Below are 24,664 nucleotides of genomic sequence, written 5' to 3'. Positions count from 1 at the left end.
CTAATCATGCAATATTTTCCTGCCGAAGTGTGTCCATTTCCTTCTATAGAGAGAGAGGGGAAACGATTGAGAAACAAGATTAGCAATCACCTCCTTCATGATTAAAGCCATTGATGTATCCTTGACAATATCTCTCTATCTCCCTCCTTCCTCTCTTTCTCTGTCCTTGATTTATGGCAATCTCTGACTTGTGTTTTAAGTAACAAATGGAGGATCTGACCTGGATTTTGTACCCGTGCCAATGTCGGGTCATGTCAGCACAGGTAAGTGAGCCATTTTACCAAGCCATTCCAAATCAATGATGTGGATTTGAGTTGCACAAAGTGCATTATGACTAATGTAATATTATAATTTTATTTTCGATCATTACTTGCAATACATATAGCAATTGAAAAGACAATATTATAAGCAATATTAAATGATAATTCTCAAGATTGTATATATACATTGAATTTCAGGGCCAAAACACCTCTTTTGCATTATTTTAACATTTGTTAGAGCAATTTTCATTTAATACCATCCTATTGCAGCAAATTTAACACTACACCATCATCAACATTTGCTACTAATTTGTACATCATCACATTTGATACTAGTTTATAAAGGACACTTGCACTTCCTCTGTTTTACTAAAATGGCAACACTTGTAATGGGCAATCTATTTAATGCAAGAGGATAGAGAGTGCTAAAAGTTAAAAGTAATAGTATTATTTTTTTTTTAAGGAAGATAGAGAGAAGAGGAGAGGGAAAGATTGAATCAAGTATGAAGAAAGTAGGTGAGAAAAGCTGTAAAAGTTGTCAAAAAAGGAAGTGTTGCAATTAGTTTGAAACAACACAAATAGGCAAGTGTTGTAATTTTAGTGAAACGGAGGAAGTAGTATATTGATGGTTTTTAAATTTTAATTCTTTGGTGACAAGTTATTAGCTAATTAAAATACGACTAAATGGTTCGAAACTATCAATCCACCCAAAAAAAGTTACTCGACATGGTTTAATATATAGAGGTTTTTATAATTAAATTGGCCATCTACATAAATCTACAAAAGCATGATTTTGAATTGAATTCATGTGAAATATGATAACCAATGTAACTTTATTCAAAGTATCCCAATGAAAGAAATTCATTCCATTCCACAATTTTCTTTTCATTTACTATAGAATTATAGATACACATACTAAGAAAAATGAAGTAACGTAAGTGGATTAATCTAAGAATAATGAAGCACCTATGACCAGTGTAGAAATATTTTCATATTAGGAAAAATTTTCATAGGTTTTTCAGTTAAATCTGATCACACGGGAATTAATCTAGTAGAGCAAAATAGGTAGCTAACAACATATACCGTCATTTTCTAGAAATCAAATCATCATTCACAAAAAAATAAAAATAAAATAAATATAAAACAAAATAAACTCACATGACTCTAGGTGGTGAGACAGATAGCTCAAATCCTTCACGCCTCATATTCTCTATTAAGATTCCTGTATTGGGAACACAGATAGAAAAAGTCAGTAAAACTCCAGTAGAAGACAAATGTCACATATTTCCATGACCTAACATTACAACAATTTACACTACTATAAATAGGTACAATAAGTTTATGATGTAATATTTCCTGATTTTGAAAGTTTGGTATGTTAATAATAAATAACAATTACAACATTAATTAATATTTTCTGCTTTTGATATGGAGGATTTTTTCGAATCATCTCCTTTAGTCCATGGTTCCATAAGGTATAGATGATTTTCTGATGAAAGAGAAGTCAAAATTTAACAATGAAAGCTTCATCAAAATACCAAAAGAAGAGAAATTCTGAAACTATTGCAGCTATTATCTATGAAATCAAAGTAATTTGACAAAAGAAACCAAAAATAATTACAAGATGAAAATCGTGAATTCCCATGGAAGAAAGAGAGAATATAAAAGGGTAGAGGAGAAGAGAGGAGAGTGAGACTAGTGGCTAGGCTGAAGTGTTACTCAGGTAATTGTTACCCTAGGGGAGAGGGGTGGTTTAGGGTAATGTATTACTCTCATATGGAAAGTAAAAAGTTACAATTTAGCCTCTATCTAGGCCTATAATTCCAACCCATAACTTTTACTCCTCATTCCACCCAACCCAGGCGCACCCTAAGGTAGTTTACTTAATTAGTACTAATATTAATATGGCGACAATAACAAAAATAAATAAATAAAAAATGGTGTTGAATATGATGATTGAAAGAAGAAAAAAAATAATCCAAACATATTTAGGTAAGGATAAAATCAAACAAAAATTAGATCAGATAAGCAATTCTAAATATGGCCTTAAAAAAAAAACCCAACTGAAAGCGGAAACTTTTTGGCCAAGTCTCCCAACGAAATGAATTGCTTGTTTGGGCCCAAATAAGAAATAATAGAATCAAGAGACACAGCGAAGAAAATATTAGAAAACTTATCTAGAAAAGGATCTACAAACTGGGATCAAAAGCAGTTTCGAGATGTGAAATTGTGTAGAAACATTCAGCAAATTGTAAAGTCAACTACTAGACAGAAATGAATTGAAATAAAACACACACAACAACACATGTACTAACCCAGTTGGAGCTCTCCCCTTCCCTGTACTTCAAATGACTCTGATAAAGTAGGGATTACATTAATTGCAAGATTGGTTTCTGCCTCTGCCATTAACCGATCACCAATTTTTCCACCAGTCAACTACACGAAATACAAAAGTAAGTGAGTTAATATCCAAGCAAACCTTTAGATCACCAAGCACAAATAATTAGTTTGGAGCACCAACGAAATATGCATTGTATAAGGGAGTATATGATAATTCAACGATTTATGTTGGTAAATAAAACTCCATCAAATGAAAAGTAGAATTACGAGTGATGAACATATTCCATTAGAGAAAATAAAATAAAAAAAAAAATAAAAAATAAAAAAAAAAACCTAAGTTAACAAAAACGTACTCCTATTCAAGGTGAGCTAACCCACTACCCCAACCAATCACTAGTGAGTACCAGGACCCTGGTTTTTTGTCTGATCCGCAAAAATTTGCTAAAAGAAGTCAAAAATGAAGAATTTGAAAATCTTATATAATAGCTTGACATAATCCCCCCCCCCCCCGCACATACACACACACTGCCCCACCCAGAGCACAAAGAGAAAAGATGAATTTTGAACTTAAATCTGGTATTCACTTGTAATAAAGACATGCACAATGGTAAAATCACCACAAAAGTTGGTAGTTAAAAACACAATTAGGTCAGCAGTGTTCATTTTTCACATAGAACCTACAGAAAATCAGATGATTAACATGATCCAATTTCTTCGAAAATAGTAGATTCGTGATTCACGCTTGTGAGATAATATGTTTAGTACAAGGGTTACTACAGAGCAAATGCAAGTTGAATACTGCAAAATGATTTTAAAAAATACTTACATGAGTTCCATCTTTGCCAGCCAGTGGAGAGTCATTCACACCAAAAGTCATTGAAATGGTTGGAGGATCTAACTCGACAGTAGGAAGTGCATCCAATACCTAATATTAAAATTTTAAACAAAAATTACTCAAAGCAGTATATGATTTACAAAATTTCAAAGCACAAAATATGATTGTTATTCATTTACTATCAATAACAGTAATACACATAAATGGACACAGATAAAAATTACAAATATGAAAAGAAAAAACAAAAATAGAGGGTGAAACTCAAAAAACTAAGCTGAAAAAAAAAAAAAAGCCAGGGCAAATCTATTATCAAAGTATTGGGGTCAAATGACCCCACTTGATTGTGGATAAAGCCTTTTTCAAACTTATAAAACAGTAAAAAAAAACATATTTAGGCCATAAAATGAACAGCACTTGACATTTGACCTAGGAGAATGTATTGGCACACTTTGCCTTTGATAAAAGGTTCAATCTGCAACTTCCGACACTAACGCCTGAGTTATATGCCTCTATGCATTTACTATACCACTTCTAATAGTATAATAACTATTTTTTAAATTAGTTGTCAAAATCTGTTAAAAAAATTACCCCACCAGCCCACCCCCAAAAACAGTAAATCACAAATAACAGCTTTCACTCTTTCAGGCAGCGGAGCATACAAAAAGACTATTTATAAATCTTATTTCCATACAAAAATTTATCTCTTTTGGTCTTTCTGTCATTTGGATGCCATGGTAATCCCTAATAAACAAACAACAGCACACAATGACTGATAAATTAACAAAGCAAGAGTATTAATAATAGCTTAGCTACTTATAATGTACAGATTAATTTAAATATAAAAAGGATCCATACGTTGGAAAAAACTGTTAGTATAGAATAATTTCTCCCATCATAACTAACAAAATTAAAAGTTCTCAACAATGGAATATGAAACAAAATACGTAATTGAAGCATTTAAGTAACCAAAGGCGATTAATGAAACATCACATCTGAAGGATATGATAAGAAAAGAACTAGCAAACCATAAACGTAAATTAGGGAACAAAAGCATTGAGAGAGCTCGTAGCCTTGTGACTAATTTCATCATTGATTTGCAGTTAAATCCAAGAGTGACAGAATTGCAGATGGTGGAGGAAATCCGGCTACTTCTGTTGGTGGAGGAAATGCAACTGCCTCTTACTGTGGAGAAACTTTTGCCACTTACAGCAAGTGTTGCAACATCGACCAAGGTGGAGGAAAGTACTTAAATACTGAACACCACTAATGTTCCACTTCATTCTAGAAGAGCAACTCCAAGGCAGTCAGATGACAAACAGTATAACAGCCACAGCTTTCCCCTTCTTCTTTTAAGAGTTGACAAGGCATTGTAAATATTTCTAGCTTATGTTTTGGAAGTTTCTAATTTTCCAAGTCAAGAGTATCCCTTCTAATAGGGCCTTCTTCATATACAATTTTTTAAGTTCACTAAATTTGAGAATTGATGCAGAACATTTCAATTGCTTTCACTTTGAGGCCATCTAGAGAAAAGCAAAGAACACTTGCCTTGTCAACAAATTTAACTCCCTTCGTTGGTGTTACACTATATCCTGTTTCTTTCCCACCTCAGCCTACAATAACCATCCTATGTCCATCAGGAATTTCAACTAACATAAATTTAGAATAAACTCTTCCCAACTTAAATTCCATTGCAATAAAAAATGTTGTCCAGTTGAGCTAAAAGCCTGTAATGTGAATATTGCACCTTCAATATTCTAGGATTAATTTACCCTTATTTCTTTACATGTTTCTAGTGTTGTCTTTAACCCATTAATCTTTAAAACATCTAAAGCAAATTCAAATCTTTTTGGGCCCAACTGAACCCAATTACGTTGTGATAAAATAATATATTGGGATGTCTTGCTGCTTTTTAAAACAAAGTGAAAACCCTTAAAATGGTATAAACAAGTGTCCACCATCCAGTAATGGCCCTGGGTTTCACTAGAATCTATCTAGAAATGGCATCTAATGCTTATCATCTAGCCATTGACCCCTTAGTATAGCCTTCCTGTGACAATTCTTATTACTTTTCAGCCATGATAACCAAACAGAAAAAGTTGGACAAGAGCAAACCCAATAGCAGTGCGTTCAATCTATTTTAGATCGTCCCAAAATATAGGCATTAAATGCCCCAAGCATAGCCTTCTGATTTTCATAATTTCTTGATCTAGTCCCTTAATCATTGAAACCAATTCTAAATGTCATACAGCTTTAAAGACTAGAGATCGAAATTAAATATCTCACCAATACTCAATCATTATCCTCTAATATAATGCCAAGCCATAGTAGGATCTTGGATCTATGTGCACAACAAAATGAATAAAATGAAATTGTATGTCAAAAGACACAATCACTAATGTTGATTAACAGTGAAATAATATATAGAAGCTACCATCTATAAATATCACTCAGGTAATTTTAGGAACAGCCACACTGAATATGATATGTATCCAATCAAGCAATACATGGTTTACATAAAACTTAAACAATTAGCAGATCAACAGTAAAAACCTAGAAGTCAACCAGAAGAATTTGTTTTAGGTGTAGCAAATAATGAAAGAAATGCTCAACACTATGTAATGTATCGGGCTGACCCAGCACCATAGCCAACTATCCGGGTCTGGTAGGAGGAGGAAACAGTCACAAGTGGACAGGAAACAAGGCAATCAGCAGCAGCCAATGGGGGAGGGGGGGGGGACAGAACATCTCACCCGAAGAGGACAAAACTACTCAATATAGCACTATGAGGGGAGGAACTTGGGACTGATTGTTGCAGCAGCAGAGCAAGACATAATAAATTAACATAAGGGTAGCTTTGTATTGGTGATGCTTCATATATAAGCTTAGCAATAAAACAATAGTTGTCCATGTGACTTGTGCGAATGGTATGAAGTGAGAGTTGTAGCCTCAAGCTACTTTTGGAGAGTTATTGCTTCAAGCTATATTCTTTGTAACAGTTATCTTTGAATATCAATCAAATATAATATTACAGTCTGATTTTCCTAGTCTATAACACACAAAAGATTGACCTAGAACATAATTGTCAAGCGTGAGAAAACTGAGGAATAGTATGAAAAAACTTTATTATGAACAAAACAACAGAAACTAACAGACCTCTGTACTAGCAACAGTATGCCCTATTGAAGGAGTTGCCAAACCTGCCATACAAATAATATCACCAGCTCCAGCACTGTCAACAGAAAACATGCTAGTACCCTTCTTTTTAATCAATTTGACAACCTACAAGAAAACATTGAACCCATGTTAAACTAAATTACTAATGAACCGTATATCCAACCTAATTGAGAGAATTAGAAATATTTTGAAAAGCATAAAGCTTATTTGTTTGAACTACTTTTAAGTGTCAAATTGTCAAGTATTAGAAGTGTATAGACCTACTTGTTTAGAAATCTTTGCCTTTATAGTGAACTGAAGTTAATTATTATCAGCCACTGAAGGATTTTTTCATCTTGTATCCTGTAGCTTAATTATTATTACAGGACTTAGGGCATGTTACCTTCAGCTTAATTTCAGTTCAGTTCAGTTTCAAATATCCTTATCTCATAAACAAATCATTTCAGCTCTATTCAGTTCAGTTCAATTAAATTCAATTCAGTTCAGCTCATCAGTTCAGTTCAATTCAGTTGTTTTCAGTACAGGCCCTTAGTAACATGCACCAAATCACAATAACAGAATTGTAGGCATCAGTAGGATAAGTAGTTTTTATTTCTTGATTAGAACATATTCACCATAAATAAGGCGACGAGGACATTAGTGAATTTGGTACACAAAACCAAAAAAAAAAATAAAAAGCATCAAAGGCCTGACAGATCTAGGAACTGACCTTTCCTTCCTCAATCTTTTGAACTCCTGTATCAGTAGCACGCAGTCCATGCACTTTGTCACCAACACGAAGTACACCGGAAGAGATGCGACCAGTCAATATTCTTCCAACAAAGGAGTCTTTTTCCATCATGGAGACCTAAAATGATGTATAAAAATCTTTTTTCAAGGTTTAAAGCTAACACCAAACAAATAAACTAAATGAGAGTGCATCAAGTACACAAATAACTATCCATCCCAAAGGACTACGGCCCTGGCAATGGTGGCTTGGAAGCTTTTTGAGCACACACTTTTAGAAGACTTTTAATGTTGTGTTTCTTCTATTCAAGTTTACATTTCCATGTTCTAAGCCTTTTAGGTTTTCTTAAATTAAGATAAGATTAAAATTGCAGCATTGAATAAAAGAGGTAGTTTAACCCTTCTTTCTTCTTCAATTCACTAGGCCCTCCCTCCCTCCCTCCCTCTCTGAATACATGAGATGCACATGCACAAATCACAATCCAATAAAGTTTCTAGTAATGCATATTCAACTACAAACCAGCATCTGGAAAGGAGCATCAAGATTCGCTGCTGGTGGAGTAACATGTTTGACTATGGTATCAAGCAAATCCGACATATTCTTAGCTTCTTCAGGGGGGCTCTTGGTGTACTCTGATGATGCCCATCCTTCTTTTGCAGAAGCATAGAGAACAGGAAAATCCAACTGTTCCTCTACAAGAGCATTAAAAATTATGTCATGCACTATTAATTTGCAGAGATGGCATAAATTATAAATGAAGTAGCATTCATCAAGTGGCCATTCTCAATTCGATTACAAACCTGTAGCACCAAGATTTGCAAATAGATCAAACACCAGGCTTTCCACTTCGCTACATCTCTCTTCAGATACTGCATAAGCATTATTTAAGCACAAAGATTAACAAATGAGCACTGAATGCTTCACATATACAAATGAAAATAAAAACACACTTATATGAAAAGTCTAGTACTGAACAGGACCCCTCAATCAAAATACAAACAAAACTAATAAGTTAAACAAGCTACAAATATAGCAAATAGCTAGCTACACCTATATAAAGTGTGGACAATAAGATTAATAGCCCAACCTTGTCCAATTAATTTAAATATGAGGCCTATGTCCTGAGCTTTCTGGTATATATCAAGTAATTTTGATGCTAGGGCTTACCATTTGACCCAGCCATACCCGTGTTGATACAACCTGACCAAAGTACAGACACAAAATATGGGTCAACCCTGAAAGGGAGTATATGGACTCTACACTTCCTAACCCTAGATCTAAATTTGGAGTTGAGATCCACATGAACAACAATCAAAACAATAGGGCTTTTCTTTTCTCCTCTCTATCCTTTATATATGGCGTATCTTTTCTCCCCTTTTTCTTTAATTTTTTTTTTAACCTTCTTTCAATAGTAAAACAAGAGCGAGATTGTGAGGATCGAGTTCGTCAAAAGTATGGCGTAGTTTGACTGGCCTCTTCTAAGTTTTTTTGGGTTTAGATTTGTCCTTTTCCTAGCAGTCTAGCTTTGAGTTTCAGTACTTTCCATGTAGCTTTTTTAACCTCTAATATCTCTTTTATCTTAATTATTGTATTTAAAGATAATTTTCATTGTCACCAAGCATTACTAGTATTTCTATTAGGAAATATAAAAAAATCATAAATCGTACATATAATCATACTTCAAGTAGTAAATGAAGCCAAACAGAGAGATGGACCCCAACTTGGCTTAGGCAAAGATGAGTTGTTTCTAGATAATCTAGAGTTGACAAGGAGGTGTAGGGGAATTAATGGAGAAATCAATGGTGCAGGTGGAGTTGTCAAAATCTGACCCAACCAGCAAAGACCTATAACTGACACGTACCCAAACAATGGAAGCTTATAACCCAAACCAAACCCGGTATGATATCAAGCAACCAATTTCACTTAAACCGATTTTAACATGGCACACTTGTTAATGACCTCATCCATAATAAACAGTAACCCAATGATATCTGACCCATTGTTAACCTGACTCGAAACTAATATAAGAGCAAAAGCCAACGATAAAGTGAAACTAAATTTAACCTTTAGTAGTTGACCTTTAACTTGTTTACATTGTTAATAATATTATCAGTACTTATTATTAATATTGGTTTTAATTTTGGTTCTAACAACATATTGCTACAAATCTGACCTGACAATGATATGATTGGATTCAAAGTTGACCTGACTAATTATTGATCCCAGCCAAATTAAACCCCGTAGAATGACCCTATCTGATACTGATGTAATAATTATGAACAGACCTGACTCAAATTTTAGTTTACCAGCCATAAGCCCTAAACCCCACAGACCTGGAAACTATATTGACCTGATCCAAATATGACCTGAATTGACAGTTATATGTGCAGAAATAAATCATGGTGGAATATGGACGTAAAAGCTATGTTACATGGACTCGGGAACGCGTGTTGGACATGGACACATGTCCAAGTTCCGATCTGGCAAGTTCCAAAATTTTAGGACCAGGGACTCTATCCGATATTTGGACACAGGTACGGGGACATGTCAATACGTCACTTAAATTTATAAATAAATAATACATTACAAAAGCTTTAAATTTTTCATTACGTCCACTCCAATTTTTTTTATCTTAATTCTTTCCTCGATAAATTATCCTAATAAATGGCAATCTTCTTCCCTTGATCAACGGTGGTCTTCGAACAAGATGTGTTTTTCTTTCATGTTTCTCTTTTTTTTTTTTCCTCTCCACTCTTAATGGAAGTGTCTGAGTGCACAGTGAAGGGTCGGACATGTGTCCCGTGTCCGTGCTCGTGTCCTCTCTTGTCGACACGGACACTTCACGATTTTAGTAGTGTCCAATTAACATAGCATAAAAGCACTAATCAAGGAAAAAAAAAAAAAAAAAAAAAAAAAAAAAAAAAAGAGAGAGAGAGAGAGAGAACGACATTTGGCCTTGGTTGATTGTAGGATGGTAAACATTGCAAAATAAAAGGATGCTAAGTATAAGGAAAAATAGGCGGTGCTTACAAAGGAAATGGAATGGGAAGGTTTATACCAAATTGGATTCAAATGAGGGGAAGAAGTTTATTCATAGGATGGAAAAAAGAAGACACCTGATGAACAAGGACCATTACATGACGGAGTGTATACACATTATGATCAAAGGATTTTGGTCCAAGAAGAAGACATCAAGATGAGGAGGATGGGATTTCTCAATTAGTTAACCAAAGTTCTTTTTCTATAAATGGGAAGATTTAATTAGGATTATATGGATCAGAAAGTGGAGGTAGCGAAGGCAATACTGGAGAATTAAACCAAGGAAAGCAATTTGTCTATAAGATATTCTTATTAAGGTATAGAGGTGTTTTGAAAAAGTTGGCACGAGATAGCTAATGAGCTTATTAAATTTTGAAGGGCAAACTGGATCCCAAAAAATTGGAGAAAAAGAACCTTGGTATTGATTAGTAATAACAAAGAAAAGCTTATGAGTCATACTATGAAATTGTGGGAGAGAGTAATAAAGCATTAAACAAGGAAATGTACTAGTATTTCAAAAAAACCAATTTGAGTGCAACCATGGAGCGATTCATTTAATAAGGCAAATGATAGAGTACTAGGCGCGAAAGAAGGATTTGGAGCAAGATTCTTTATATGGTGCCAAGTGAAGTACATTAGTGGAAGTATTTGATAAGGTAATTTATGGAGTACTAGGCAAGAAAGAAGGATTTGGAGCAATAATCTTTATATGGTGCATCGGTGCCAAGAAAAGTACATTGGTGGGAAGTGGCTAAGAAAAGCACTACTAAAAATTATGTTGAATTAACTAAGGATATGTACAAATATGTGCAAACACATGTGAGGACATTTGATAACAAAGGATTTTTAAATTGTCCCTGATCAACATTAAGCCTCTTTTAGTTTCTTTTACATTGCAGCAGTTTCGGACAAAACAACAAAGTCTAGGAAATAACAGTCTATCCAAAATGAAACCATGGTGTATGCTTTTTACATGACAACATTTGTACTACTGATAGACAAGACTAACGTACGAAAAAATGCTAAATTAGAGAAATGGAGAGGGTTTAGAATAGTCGGGATAAAACGTAGTACATGGAGATATAAAACATGATGTGAAGATTAGGAACCATGAAATTAATTACGAGTGGAGCAAATGGAGAACTACAACAGGGATACTGTGTGACAACAGCATACCTTTGGTATTAAAGGAGTGCAGTTAAAGTTGTGCTTGGGACTAGCAAAGATGCGATGTGTGGAAACATCTAGAGGATAGAATTAGAAATGAAAATACGGGAGAAAAGTTGGAGTTGCAAATGTTGAAAGTAAATAAGGAGGAATCAATTACACTGATTTGGGTACTTAAAACTAAGATAGGAAGAAGAGTCAGTAAGAAAATAATAATAGTGAAATCATGAGTCTTGAAGTCAAGAGAGACCTAAAATGACATGAACGGAAGGAGTTATGTACGATAATCCCTCTAAGCCACATTTTACCTAAAACTTTGTCTCTAAATAAAAGTCTTATTTCATCATCATCTATATCTTTATTCACTTTTAACCAATCGAACTACTTTCGTATTTTTCTTATCCAATTTTTATCGGTCAAATTTCACTGTCTTGTTTTTTACCTTCACCCTTAATCTATCAAACCCCACTATCTTATTTTCATATTCATCATCCTAAAAACATGTGCATTAGGCAAATTGGTTTATAAGAGCACATACCACTCCAAAGAGGGGGATGAAGGGTGAAGTTTATAGCTCATGATCATTGGTGGTTCATGTAGCTACCCATCATTGGGATTAAAGCTTTGATAATGTTATTGTCACCCATATCTCGAACTTCATGTTTGAATTTTTGATAGCCTTTGGGTACTTCATTTTAGAATAATTATGTCTAACTCTCGAAATCAAACCCAAGTCACCAAGCCCTATAGTAACTTATAACCAACTCTAATATTATTTCTTCAAAAGGAGGAACCTTTATTTTTCTAATATTATAGTGAGCCCTCCCATCCTGGCTTATCATACTATAAAGAGAAAATATATGATACCCCTCAATCCATGAGAAATTTTTTATAATACTCACCTGAAGGTTTATCCACCTTGTTCAATAGTAGTATAGGACGCAACCCATATTTCAACGCCTTTGCCAAAACAAACTTTGTTTGGGCAAGTGGACCCTCACCGGCATCGACAACTAAAATTGCACCTTCAACCATGCCAACAACTCGCTCAACCTATCCACCAAAAAGGGATTATATAAGTTGTTCATAATTATATACATTATACAATATGTATGGCGAAGGGAAAAAAGCACATAAAGAAGTGATGTCAAGCATGATGATAATTAAAGGTTGGTGAGATACTGAGATCCTTATATAGATAAGATACACCCACTTTACCCACATGTATTTAAATTTTAACTGCATATAAAATCCATCGTCCAAATACAATTGAACTTTAATTAAGGGGGTAAAAAAGTAAACAAAAGGCATACCAAATCACTTAAAATCTCCAATTAGGGGGGGGGGATCAATATTTCATGGTGTGTAATAAAACGAATTCGCATGATGCAACCTATGGTAAATCTGGTACATTTAGCACAAAATACTTACATAAGTTTTCTATGTGAATTTTCAATACCATTTCAAAGGAGCTTTTCTCATTTGGCAAATCAACTAGCAACCCTATCAATTCTGTTAATGAGGATCTATGAAATTCAACTAGTCTAATGTTATACAAAGTTGATAAATGCCCATTGTCAACTTTAAGGAAATTAAATACTAGCACGTGATCAGTGGCCATTTGGCCCACTTTTCTACTTCGATTCTTCCCCGATTGAGCCCTTTGTTTGCCCTTTTTCCTCTATTTTAGCTTAGTTTTGTTATTATTGAGCATATTTGTTACTTGGAGTGGTTTTGAGTCATTTTTGGCTCATTTCCTAAGGTTTTATTCCCTCTCCTTTAACCCATTTCAATTTGCTGCTATTAGAACCTTTCCTATGATTTGTGTTTTCCATCTTACAGGTCCTCCCGTGGCTAAGAAAGCAAGGATTGGATGCAAGGATTAGGCATGCTTTGGAGTCAAAGGGATTGGAGCATTAGAGCCCAAAATATGAAGGAAAGAAGAGTTCAGAGCGGGCGCTCTAGATATGGAGCGGGCGCTCTGTATTCCTTGCTGCAGAAAAACCAAGTACCCAACCCTCAGAGCGGGCGCTCTAATGTTGAAGCGGGCGCTCTAGCTCCCAGAATAATCAGAGCATTTTCTGCGAGACTTCAGAGCGGGCGCTCTGGCCTTAGAGCGGGCGCTCCGTGTTCCCCTGACCGATTTGAACTCTGCTACACGCGTAGGCCGACGGCTCTAATTATTTTACTCTGCACGTGATGCCTAAAATTTTGGGCCTTGATTTGGGTTAGGTTTTAGAGGAGGGTATAAATACCTCTCTTCCTTGTAATTGGGAGGAGGGAGGTATGTAGAGAGAGAAATATTAGAAAATCAGATTTCAGCTTATTGTTTTTTTTTCTTTCTTTTGCACTTTAGATTAGTTAGGGTTTAGTTCCTCATTAGATCTAAAACACTACTCTTTGTCACTCTCTTTCATTTTCAATCCAAGATTAAATCTTTTGGTATTATTTCTATCCCTACTCTTTATTTATTGCTTTATTTATCTATTTTAATTAGTTTTAGCTTATCTTTAGTTGTTATTTCAAGTCAATAGAATAGTTTAATATCTTAGTTGCCTCCTTGTTTAAACTTGCAATTTCTGGTTTTGATCCTTTATTTTCTTGCTATTAGTATAATATTATCCTTATTTGCTTAGATTTCATGCTATTTAGAATAGATTACAAGTAGACTTAACATATTCTCTTCAAAGTTAACTTCTTTAGTAAAGTTTAATCATCCTATTTTCTGGTTTTAGCCATGTTTCTCTCATTAAACTTAGTTTTTGCTTTTGTTAATGTTCTTGTGTGCTTTGGTATGACCCTTCCTTCTCTAGGCTAGGTTTCTAGCTAGGGGAGGGGGAAATGATGAACTAATGATGAAATGAATGATATGTGGTGCAAGATTGGGTAGATTGAGAAGTTTTGCAATTGATTCCAACCTAGGTTTTAGTTGTTAGGAATTAGAGATTGATCACCTCTAAGACCCTATTTTGTGTTGCATGCTAGTTGCGCGAGAGTGAGCTTGTATGTGATGATGACTAGGTTAGGGATGACCTCGACCACCGAGGCGGGGTTGGGTAGGCGGTGTTTAGGTGAGCCCGAGAGGGAATCCTAGATGTTGGACCATAGGCCCCAATTGTTTGGTTGACCGATTGAACCATTCTTGTTGCCTCTAATTGTTGAAATCATTGTTAGTTAGGAATTCTCCCCTATCCCCTAGTGTTTGCTATTCCTTGATTTTCGAAGTTTTATACCTCTGCTTGTTGCTTGTTAATTTAGTTCTTAGTTTATTTGTTTCCCTAGTAGCTATAGATAAATCCATCAAAAATTTATTCCTCCCTTTTCAATTGACTTATAAGTGATCTAAGCAAGAGACGTTTGACCTTCCCTGAGGATTCGACCCCTCTTCCACTATGCTACCTTTGGTTAGTTTAGGACGTGGGTTTTCTTTTTATTCTTGACTCGACCTTTAGGAACTAACGACACCTAGGGGGCCGATCAAGTTTTGGCGCCGTTGCCGGGGAATGGCAACATTGTTTATTGCTTAGTTATCTTGTTTTTCAATTGTTTTCTACTTCTATCCTTCTATTTTTCATTTATTTCTCCGTTGTTGTCATTCGCTAATTGTCTGCTTAGCTGTGTTGAATGCTTAGAAGATCACAGGGACCACCTACTCACGACCTCGATCTCGACATTGACCGCACTCTAAGGCGAGTGAGGAGACTATTTGTTGAACAAACGGGTGAGGAGGAGGAGTTCTTTGATTCTTCTAGTGATATTTCTTCAGACATGGGGGATGCCAATGGCGCTCTTTTTGGTGACTTTGGTAATCCGGGTAGTCATGAATTGCAATGTGGGATTCTACTTCCTACAACGGAAACAAATTTCACTATCCACCCGCACTACACTCAAATGGTGCGTGGAGATCAATTTTTCTGGAGCAGCTCATGAAGATCCGATAGAGCATTTGGACAAATTTCTCGAGACATGTGCTTTAATCCAAACCAACCAAGTCACTCAAGAATACATCCGGATGCACCTTTTTCGGTATTCGCTCACAGGCAAGGCTTATAGGTGGCTCAAAAACCTAAAGCCCGGCTCGTTGGCCACATGGAGAGACACGGCCAAAGCTTTCTTGAACAAGTTCATTCCCGAAGACAAATCAACCGAATTGAGGCAGAAAATTTCATCATTTAGGCAAGAAAGGTATGAATCTTTGGGGGAAGCTTGGGACCGGTTTAAAGAGTATGTGAGAGCTTGCCCACACCATGAGTTTGACAAGCAACTTCTCATCAAGTTCTTCTATGATGGTCTTGACGACATACCCAAGCAAAATTTGAATTCCGGATGTGGTGGACATATTAGCAAGGTGCCTCAAGCTCAATTGGAGGACACCATAGAGGAAGTTGTGAGGTACTATTCTACGAGTGGTGGAAGAAGAAGAGGTGAAGAGAGAGCTTCGGGCAAATTCGAGCTTGATCAAGGTTCACTCAAGGCTCTTATGGAACAAGTCATTGACAAGAAGCTGGGAAATAGCCAAGGGTCTTCATCTTCCTCCACCAATCAAGTACACTCTTTCTCTTGTGAGAATTGTGGGGGTACCAACCATGATATATCATATTGTGGTGGTCGAGACCCCGAACATGTAGCGGCAATGGGGTACATGAACAATCAACGTGATAATTGGAGAGCCCCCAATGCCAATTATGGTAATAGATTTCAAGATGCAAGTGGCCCAAGCCACAACACGGGTCAAATGGCTCCCTTTCCAAATCCAAATGCTAGCAATCACCCTAGAGCACCATTCAAGCAAGGACCACCCAACCAATTTCAGAATTTCCAACCCAACCCTTCCATGCAAAATGATCCTAATCAACAAATGCTCATGGAAACTCTCAATAGAATCCAATCAAGCCTATCCGCCATGGATCAAAGAATAACCAATGAGAAGCTCCCGGGCCAACCTACTACCAACCCGGCTACCACCCATCATATCAAAGCTATCTCTCTTAGGTCCGGAAAGTCTTATGAGGGGCCTAGGAGTGATCAATCGGAGCACAACAAGGAGGGTGAAGAGCAAGTGGTTGAAGAGGTCAATGGAAATAACCAAGGTCAAATAATTGACAATAGTGTTGAAGGAAGCATTGAGAAGAAGAAGGGTGAAGGTAGTGAAAAGAGCAAGGAAGTTGGGAAAGACAAGCAACCATCAACATCTTATCAACCATCAAGGTTTGAACCACCACCGCCTTATCCCGAGAGGATTGTTGAGAGGAGATTGAATGACAAGTACAACAAGTTTATGGCTATGCTCAAGTCACTTCACATCAACATTCCATTCCTTGAAGCCATGACTCAAATGCCACCCTATGCAAAATTCCTCAAGGAACTCCTGTCCAACAAAAAGAAGCTAAGTGATGAGTGTATCACTCTTCCTCATCAAGTTAGTGCCCTAGTGCAAAGAACCTTGCCTACCAAGCAATGTGATCCGGGAAGCTTCACTCTTCCGGTCAAGATTGGTGATATGGAGACCACGGGTGCACTAGCCGATCTTGGGGCAAGTGTGAGCCTCATGCCACTATCCATTGCAAAGAAGCTCAAGTTCGAGATGATACCTTCAAGAAAGGTGATTCAATTAGCCGACCGGTCCACAAAATTCCCATGCGGTGAGTTAGAAGACGTTCCTATCAAGATTGGGAATTTGTTTGTGCCTTGTGATTTTGTGGTGATGGATATGGAGGAGGACCCTCATACTCCTCTTATCCTTGGAAGAGAGGCACTCAAGACCATGGGAGCGGTCGTCAATTGCAAAGATAATACCATTACATGTGAGGTGGCCAATGAGAAGTACAAGTTTGAATTCTCAAAGACTTTGAAGCAACCTATGGTAGAGAAGATTTGGCGGGTGGACTTGGTGGACTCCGAACTTGATGAATTGGTGAAGTCTCATGAGGTAATTAAAGACAAGGATGATGAAGACCTCCCATGTGAGGAGGTGGGTGAAGGAGAATCTTTGTGTGCCTTGGAGGTTGAAAGCCTTGAAGGTGAAACTCATCCCGAGACTCAAGGAGCCGTGGATGAGCTCCCATCGATCCAAAGTGAGTCTAAGGAGGAGAGTTCCACGCCTCCTCCCAAGGTAGAACTAAAACCCCTCCCTCCTTCTCTCAAATATGCTTATTTGGATGATGATTGCTTACATCCTATTATTGTCAATGCTAACCTCGATGACACCTCATTGCAAAAAATAATTGAGATTTTAAAAAAATATAGGAGTGTTATCGGTATAGCATTGATGATATTAAGGGGATTAGCCGTAGCTTGTGTATGCATCGCATTCATCTTGAGGATGATCATGCCTCTTCCATTGAACCTCAAAGGCGGTTGAATCCGACTTTGAAGGAAGTGGTTAAGAAGGAAATCCTCAAACTACGTGAAGCGGGGATCATTTATGCTATCTCCGATAGCAAATGGGTGAGCCCGGTTCATGTGGTTCCCAAAAAGGGAGGCATGACCATCATACAAGATGACAAGGGGAATGATATCTCCACCCGCACTGTCACGGGGTGGAGAATGTGCATTGACTATAGGAGGCTTAATAAAGCCACTAGAAAAGATCATTTCCCCTTGCCATTTATCGATCAAATGTTGGAAAGGTTGGTGAAGCATTCACACTATTGTTTTCTTGATGGTTATTCGGGTTTCTTTCAAATCCCAATTCACCCGGATGACCAACATAAAACAACCTTCACTTGTCCATTTGGGACATTTGCCTACCGAAGGATGCCCTTCGGATTGTGCAATGCCCCATCGACTTTCCAACGATGTATGACAGCAATCTTTTCTGATATGATCGAAAATGCAATAGAAGTTTTCATGGATGATTTCAGTGTTTGTGGTTCGTCTTTTGACCTATGCTTGCACAATCTCGAAAAGGTTTTAAAGAGGTGTCAAGAGACGAACCTTGTGTTGAATTGGGAAAAGTGCCATTTTATGGTCGAGGAGGGCATTGCCCTCGGGCATAAAGTGTCCATTAATGGTATTGAGGTAAACCCGGCAAAGGTCTCGGCGATAGAAAAGCTACCCCCACCATCATCGGTGACCGGGGTACGTGCCTTCTTGGGGCACGCCGGCTTCTATCGCCGATTTATCAAAGATTTTGCACAAATAGCGAGACCTTTGACGAGTTTACTTCAAAAAGAGGTGGAGTTCAAATTCGATGATGCTTGCACTAAGGCATTTGAAACCTTGAAAAATGCTTTAGTGAATGCGCCTATAGTGCAAGCACCGAATTGGGAACTCCCGTTTGAACTAATGTGTGACGCGAGTGATAATGCAGTTGGAGCAGTCCTTGGGCAAAGGAAAGAAAAGAAATTGAATGTGATCTCTTATGCAAGCCGGACTTTAGATACGGCACAAAAGAATTACACCACCACGGAGAAGGAAATGTTGGCGGTGGTCTTCGCTTTTGACAAGTTTAGACCCTATTTGGTGTGCAACAAGGCCATTGTCTACACCGATCACTCCGCGGTGAAGTATTTAATGAGCAAAAAGGATGCTAAGCCGCGTCTAATCCGATGGGTCCTTCTCTTACAAGAATTTGACATTGAAATACGGGATAAGAAAGGAAGTGAGAACCTAGTGGCTGACCACCTCTCAAGGTTGCCGTTAGACCACCCTTCTTACCTTGACAAAGAGGATCCCATCGATGATGAGCTTCGAGATGACTCTCTTATGGCGATCGTTACCAACACCATCCCTTGGTTCGCTGATATTGCAAATTATTTAGCAAGCGGGGTGGTACCTCATGACTATGATGCTCGACAAAGGAAGAGGTTCTTCAAGGAAGTTAAGAGGTATTTTTGGGATGATCCAAGCTTGTACAAGAAGTGTAGTGACGGTTTGTTCCGGAAATGTGTGGCAAATCATGAGATGGAAGGTATTATGGAACATTGTCATTCACTACCTTGTGGAGGTCATGGAGGTGTCAACAAGACCGTGGCAAGGATCCTAGGTTGCAAGCTTTGGTGGCCAACTATGCGCAAAGATGTTCACAAGTTCATCCTTCGATGTGACCGATGCCAAAGGATGGGAGGAATCACAAAGAGAAATGAAATGCCGCAACAATCAATCTTAGAAGTTGAGCCATTTGATGTATGGGGAGTGGACTTCATGGGTCCGTTTGTCTCCTCATGTGGGAATTTGTATATCCTTGTGGCTGTGGATTATGTGACTAAATGGGTGGAAGCGATACCATCACCCACAAATGACCACAAGGTAGTGTTGAAGTTGCTCAAGAAGATCATCTTTCCTAGATTTGGGGTGCCACGGTGCCTAATTAGTGATGGCGGATCTCATTTCGCCAAGAAACAACTCGAAGCACTTTTGAAGAAATATGGGGTACATCATAAGGTTGGACTCCCTTACCATCCACAAACCCAAGGGCAGGTGGAGGTGTCCAACAGAGAAATTAAGAGTTTGCTCGAGAGGATGGTCAACAAGTCTAGAAAAGATTGGTCCCTAAGACTGGATGATGTACTATGGGCCTTACGGACCGCTTACAAGACACCGATTGGCACCACGCCATATCGACTTGTCTATGGTAAGGGATGCCACCTTCCGGTGGAATTGGAGTACAAGGCATGGTGGGCTGTAAAGGAACTCAACATGGACCTTCACTTGGCCGGAGAAAAGAGGTTACTCAAGCTCAACGAGTTGGAAGAGTTGAGGTATGATGCTTATGAGAGCTCTAGACTCTACAAAGAACAAACCAAGAGGTGGCACGACAAAAGGATTCGAGATCGTGACTTCGAGGTGGGTAACAAGGTTCTTCTCTTCAACTCACGTCTCCGACTCTTTCCCGGGAAGCTCAAGTCCAAATGGGTGGGGCCGTTTACAATCACCAAAGTAACCCCCTATGGCTCGTTCGAATTGGAAAATCATGAAGATGGGAGCCGGTTCATGGTGAATGGGCAACGGATCAAAAGATACTATGATGAAGGAGATATTGGAAAGATCGGTTGCCTAATGCTTGGGACGGTCCACACCGTTCCTCCCCCTTAGCTTTATTGCTCGTGACGTAACGTCAAGCTAGGGACGTTAAACTAGCATGCTTTGTAGTATATTGTGAATATTTGTCTTTGAACTATCTCTTTAGTTACTTTTTGTTTTAAGTACTTTGCAAAAATCCGGAGGATTTTTCCCCAAAGAGGGGATGGTTTATGTTGGTTATCGTTAGCCAAAATGCTATAAACCGAAGGGCACGACCTCTTGGCTCAACCAATCAATGGTTGAGTCGGGTACTTAGGTCGCATCCTATAGAAGTACTAACGATTTTTGGTTTTGAGTGATATTTGAGTGTTTGCAGGTTTGGGAAATAATGCTTTTAAAGCCAAAAAATCCGACAGTCTAGAGCGGGCGCTCTAAACAGAGGGCGGGCGCTCTGCATCATTGGGAATTATTCAGAATACTTGAGGCCAAAATCCGAGAATTTAGAGCGGGCGCTCTGGGTGTAGAGCGGGCGCACTGATTTTAAGGGGGCTAAGGAAGGAAAATTTCGAGAATTTAGAGCGGGCGCTCTGGGTGTAGAGCGGGCGCTTTGAAGGTCCCTCAGAAATTCTACATTTTTGGTGCTAAAATCCGAGAAGCTAGAGCGGGCGCTAGTTTTGGGTGAAAAATTGACTAAGTGTGGGAAAATTGCGCAGCTTTAGAGCGGGCGCCCTGGTCTTAGAGCGGGCGCTTTGATTTTTCAACCCAGAAGCCTGATTTTTCAGCGAAATGTTAGAGCGGCCGCTCTACCCTTAGAGCGCCCGCTCCGACCCTCATTTCAGACTTTGCGTTTTATCCCCTTTTAATTTTTGAGCACCCAAATTCTCACCTCAAACTCCCTATCCCTATCCCTTCTCTCACCTCAAACTCCCTCAACTTCTTCCTCCATAACCAAACCTTCATCTCCTCCAAATTCTCCACCTTCCAACTACGAATTCCTCTAAAATTCACAAATTATTCATCCCCTATCTCCAAAAATCATACATCTCCATCAAAGAATTCAGCACCTAGTCCGATTTCATCAAGAATTGAAGCGGGTTCTACCGGGTTCGCGTCGGGCCAAGTCGGGTTCTTCTTCAATTTCAACTCTAGGCTAATTTGTCTCCCAATTGTTGGTATAATCCTACTCTTACTAAGTTAATTTTCCCTATTTCTTTGGATATTTGCTTATTAAGGTTGGCTTAATTGGAGAATTGATGGTGAATGAATGGGTTTTGTGTTTTATGTGGTGAAAATTTGTTGTGAATTGTAGTGTGTTGTTTGTTGTGGTGCTTTGGCAAGGGAAAATTATTGTGGATTTTTGCTAGGTTTTGGTTTGTAGAAAGTTTTGGTTTTAGAAATTGGTGGTTGTGCAAAGTTTTGGAGAGTTTTGTTTTTGTGGTCATTGTGTAGAATTGTTGGAAATTGTTGGGTTGTTGTGGTGTGTTGCTTTGGAAAATTTCTATATTGTTGTTGTAAGAAATGGCTGGTGGTTCAAAGAGGCAAAGAGCCGAACCAAGGAGTGGTAATGTAGGAGAAAGTAGTGGTGCCGGTAGTAGTGGTGGGCATGCTCAACCCACTCAATTCAACATTACCCTGCCACATGCGGCCCAAAGGACCAAATTGGCCGCATTGGATAGGAGGGCAATTAATCCAACTCTCTTCTATTCCCAACACGACTGTTATATGATTGGAATAGACGAGAAGGTTAGGGAGCTTGCAGTGAATCTGGGGTTTGATGCGTTCTTGGATTGTAGATTGCCAAATGATTACATCACCGCAGATACTTCCTACTACTACCCCACCCAACCGCCTCTAACTTACCGCCCCCTAACATTGGAGTTTTCTTGCTAGCTTCGAGTTAAATCAAGAAGAGGGTATGGAAGGCATTGATGCATTCAAAAGTAAAATTCCGGTTGTTCAACAAAGGCCGCCACATTACCCTCCGTGCTTTCAATGAACTATTTGGTTGGGACCCAAATGCTCGAATCTTGGATACCTCCGGACTTGACGGTCAAGGTTATATAGAGGGGTACAGTCCGCAAGAATTTTGGGCCCGAATCACGAGTGGGGGCTAGAGAATTCCAATCAAACTCCTCCAAGGCCTCAGAGATCCACATGCCGCCTTACGGTTACTTTCACCGGATGCTTGCATATATTTTCTTCTCCAGAAAAAGAATCTAGGTAAAATGAGCGATCAAGAGTTATATTCTTCTTTGGAGAGCTACCGAGGGTGCGCTTCTTTACCCACCTGCCACCCCGGAGCACAAGATCAATCTAGGGTATCTGTTTGCCAAGAGATGTAAGGCAATAAGGGACTCCCCCCTCTTGACTGGTCCTATCTTTATGGGAGGGATGGTCACGTATATCGCCTTCAAGTACAGATACAAGACCCAGCTGTAGCAGATGGAGAGCTTGAACATGGCAGCCGAATTGAACATAGAGAAGATGAAAAGAATGCAATTCATTTCGGATTCCACGGGAGTCACGGGTAAGGCCTTCATTTGGCGGATCCGAGACGTCCCTTGGTGCTACATGCCATGTCCGTTCATGATGAATCCGCCCCCGGGAACTGAGTTACCATGGCAAGTCCCTATGGAGCAAATTCACGAGAATGACCTCTCCCAGCCCGAGATTGATCATAGAAATGAAATCAGGCAAGCGAGGCGGCAACAACAACAATTCCAGCAACATCAAGAGCAACAGCAGCAACAGTTTCAGCAGCAGCAACAAGAGCAATTTCAACAATTTATTTCTCAGGCACAGCAGCATCTTCAGCAGCCCCCCAGTTTTCGGGGGGAGGTGAGCCCTCTTCCTCTTCTGCATTTAATATTGAGCAAGTTTTCGCTAGCCTCACTCTGGAGGTTAGGAACCTTGCTCAAGCCGGCCTAGGGAAAGAGAGGAGGCCCCTGCTCAGTCTCCTGGTCCCACTTTTGATATTTATCAAAACCATATTTATGATTACCATGTGGACCAGGGACATTTTAGCCCATGTGTCAACTACCCCTACTACCCTCCGCAGCACGGGCCTGTCCCGAATTGGGAGCCCCCTCAGGTAGATGACAATGGGAACCCCATTCCTCGTACCGGCGGCCAATACCCTATTGGCAAGGCCCGGTACCCTGCATGACCCTCCCACTCCTTCCCCCCCTACAACTACCAGCACCCAGGTGGGTGTGATTACCTCGGTGATCCCGCCTATCCTTATCAGGGCGACGGCTTTCCCCCGGTTATTACGGTGGGTGGGAGCCATATGGGCCGCCATGCGATGTTGATTATGATGGGCGCCCCCTGTAGTTGTAGAGGGAGAGGAAGAGGAAGACTCTGAGGAATAGATGATCATTTCTTTTGACCCCCCCCCCACCCTTGACTATTACATGTTTTATCGCACCGAGACGGTGCCTGGTTTTAGTTGGGGGGGTGCCTTAGCATTTTCATATAGGGGCAAATGAAAAGATCATTTTGGGGATGAGCAGCCTTTCCTATGCTTGCTTGTGCTTAATAATCTGTTGGCTTGTATCTGTTGGTTTGTATTATACATGATCACTTTCCTTTTTCTTCTTTATTTTTGTTTTCTAATCTTTTTGCTTTGGAGTTCTGGTATTTCTCACTTTTTGGCAGGTTGTATACTACTTTTGGAAGGAGCCAAGGTTGGTTGACTTGGAACCCATCATTCTTTTTATGTTTTGGATTGGCATGGCTCCGGTGAGATCTTTCCAAACTCTCTTCTATTTATTTTATCTTGCTTAGTTCTAGGAGCGGAGTTAGGATTAAGTTGATTGATTCATGGATGTTTGCATACTTGGAATTGTGTACTGAGAATTGTGTGAATTGATGCTTTCATTCTTGAGTTCCTCTTCTATCCTTCTATCCTTCCTTTCTATTTTTGTTGAAGAGTAGCAACGGGGCGAGGTTCACACCTCGTGAGAGGCGCCGGCTTTATGCCTAGGAGGACGTGCATTCAATTCACGTACCTTCTACCGCCCCACTTATGGAATTTATTCAACGAAGTCCTACTTCTCTTTGTTGCTCTTCAATGTTTTCTTTTTCTTTTTCTTTCTCTTAGTGTTATCCAAGGCAAGTGTTAAAAACTTTGTTTTGTGTTTGGTTGAATTAGTAGCT

The 24,664-nt window shown here is 38.8% G+C and overlaps 1 protein-coding gene across 3 annotated transcripts in view; it reads right to left on the bottom strand.

Moving 5' to 3' along the window:
* The window catches only part of LOC110689982 (GTP-binding protein TypA/BipA homolog), a 52,028-nt gene that overhangs the window by 11,668 nt on the left and 15,696 nt on the right, over nt 1-24,664 (bottom strand). For 2 of the 3 annotated variants that reach the window (XM_021866797.1, XM_021866798.1), the window contains exons 3-10: nt 12,445-12,595; nt 8,137-8,205; nt 7,856-8,028; nt 7,319-7,456; nt 6,589-6,714; nt 3,427-3,525; nt 2,576-2,696; nt 1,419-1,482 (exon numbers count right to left, since the gene is read on the bottom strand). In XM_021866797.1, coding sequence (XP_021722489.1) covers nt 1,419-1,482; nt 2,576-2,696; nt 3,427-3,525; nt 6,589-6,714; nt 7,319-7,456; nt 7,856-8,028; nt 8,137-8,205; nt 12,445-12,595 — 941 coding nt within the window. Of the gene's footprint in view, nt 1-1,418; nt 1,483-2,575; nt 2,697-3,426; nt 3,526-6,588; nt 6,715-7,318; nt 7,457-7,855; nt 8,029-8,136; nt 8,206-12,444; nt 12,596-12,973; nt 13,286-24,664 lie in introns of those variants that run through there. The other variant, XM_021866799.1, reaches the window with a different exon arrangement.

This window comes from Chenopodium quinoa, unplaced genomic scaffold (assembly GCF_001683475.1).
Source record: "Chenopodium quinoa cultivar QQ74 unplaced genomic scaffold, ASM168347v1, whole genome shotgun sequence".
Taxonomy (NCBI): domain Eukaryota; kingdom Viridiplantae; phylum Streptophyta; class Magnoliopsida; order Caryophyllales; family Amaranthaceae; genus Chenopodium; species Chenopodium quinoa.
Note: the sequence above shows the minus strand (reverse complement) of the source record. Positions and strands in the feature narration are given on the sequence as shown.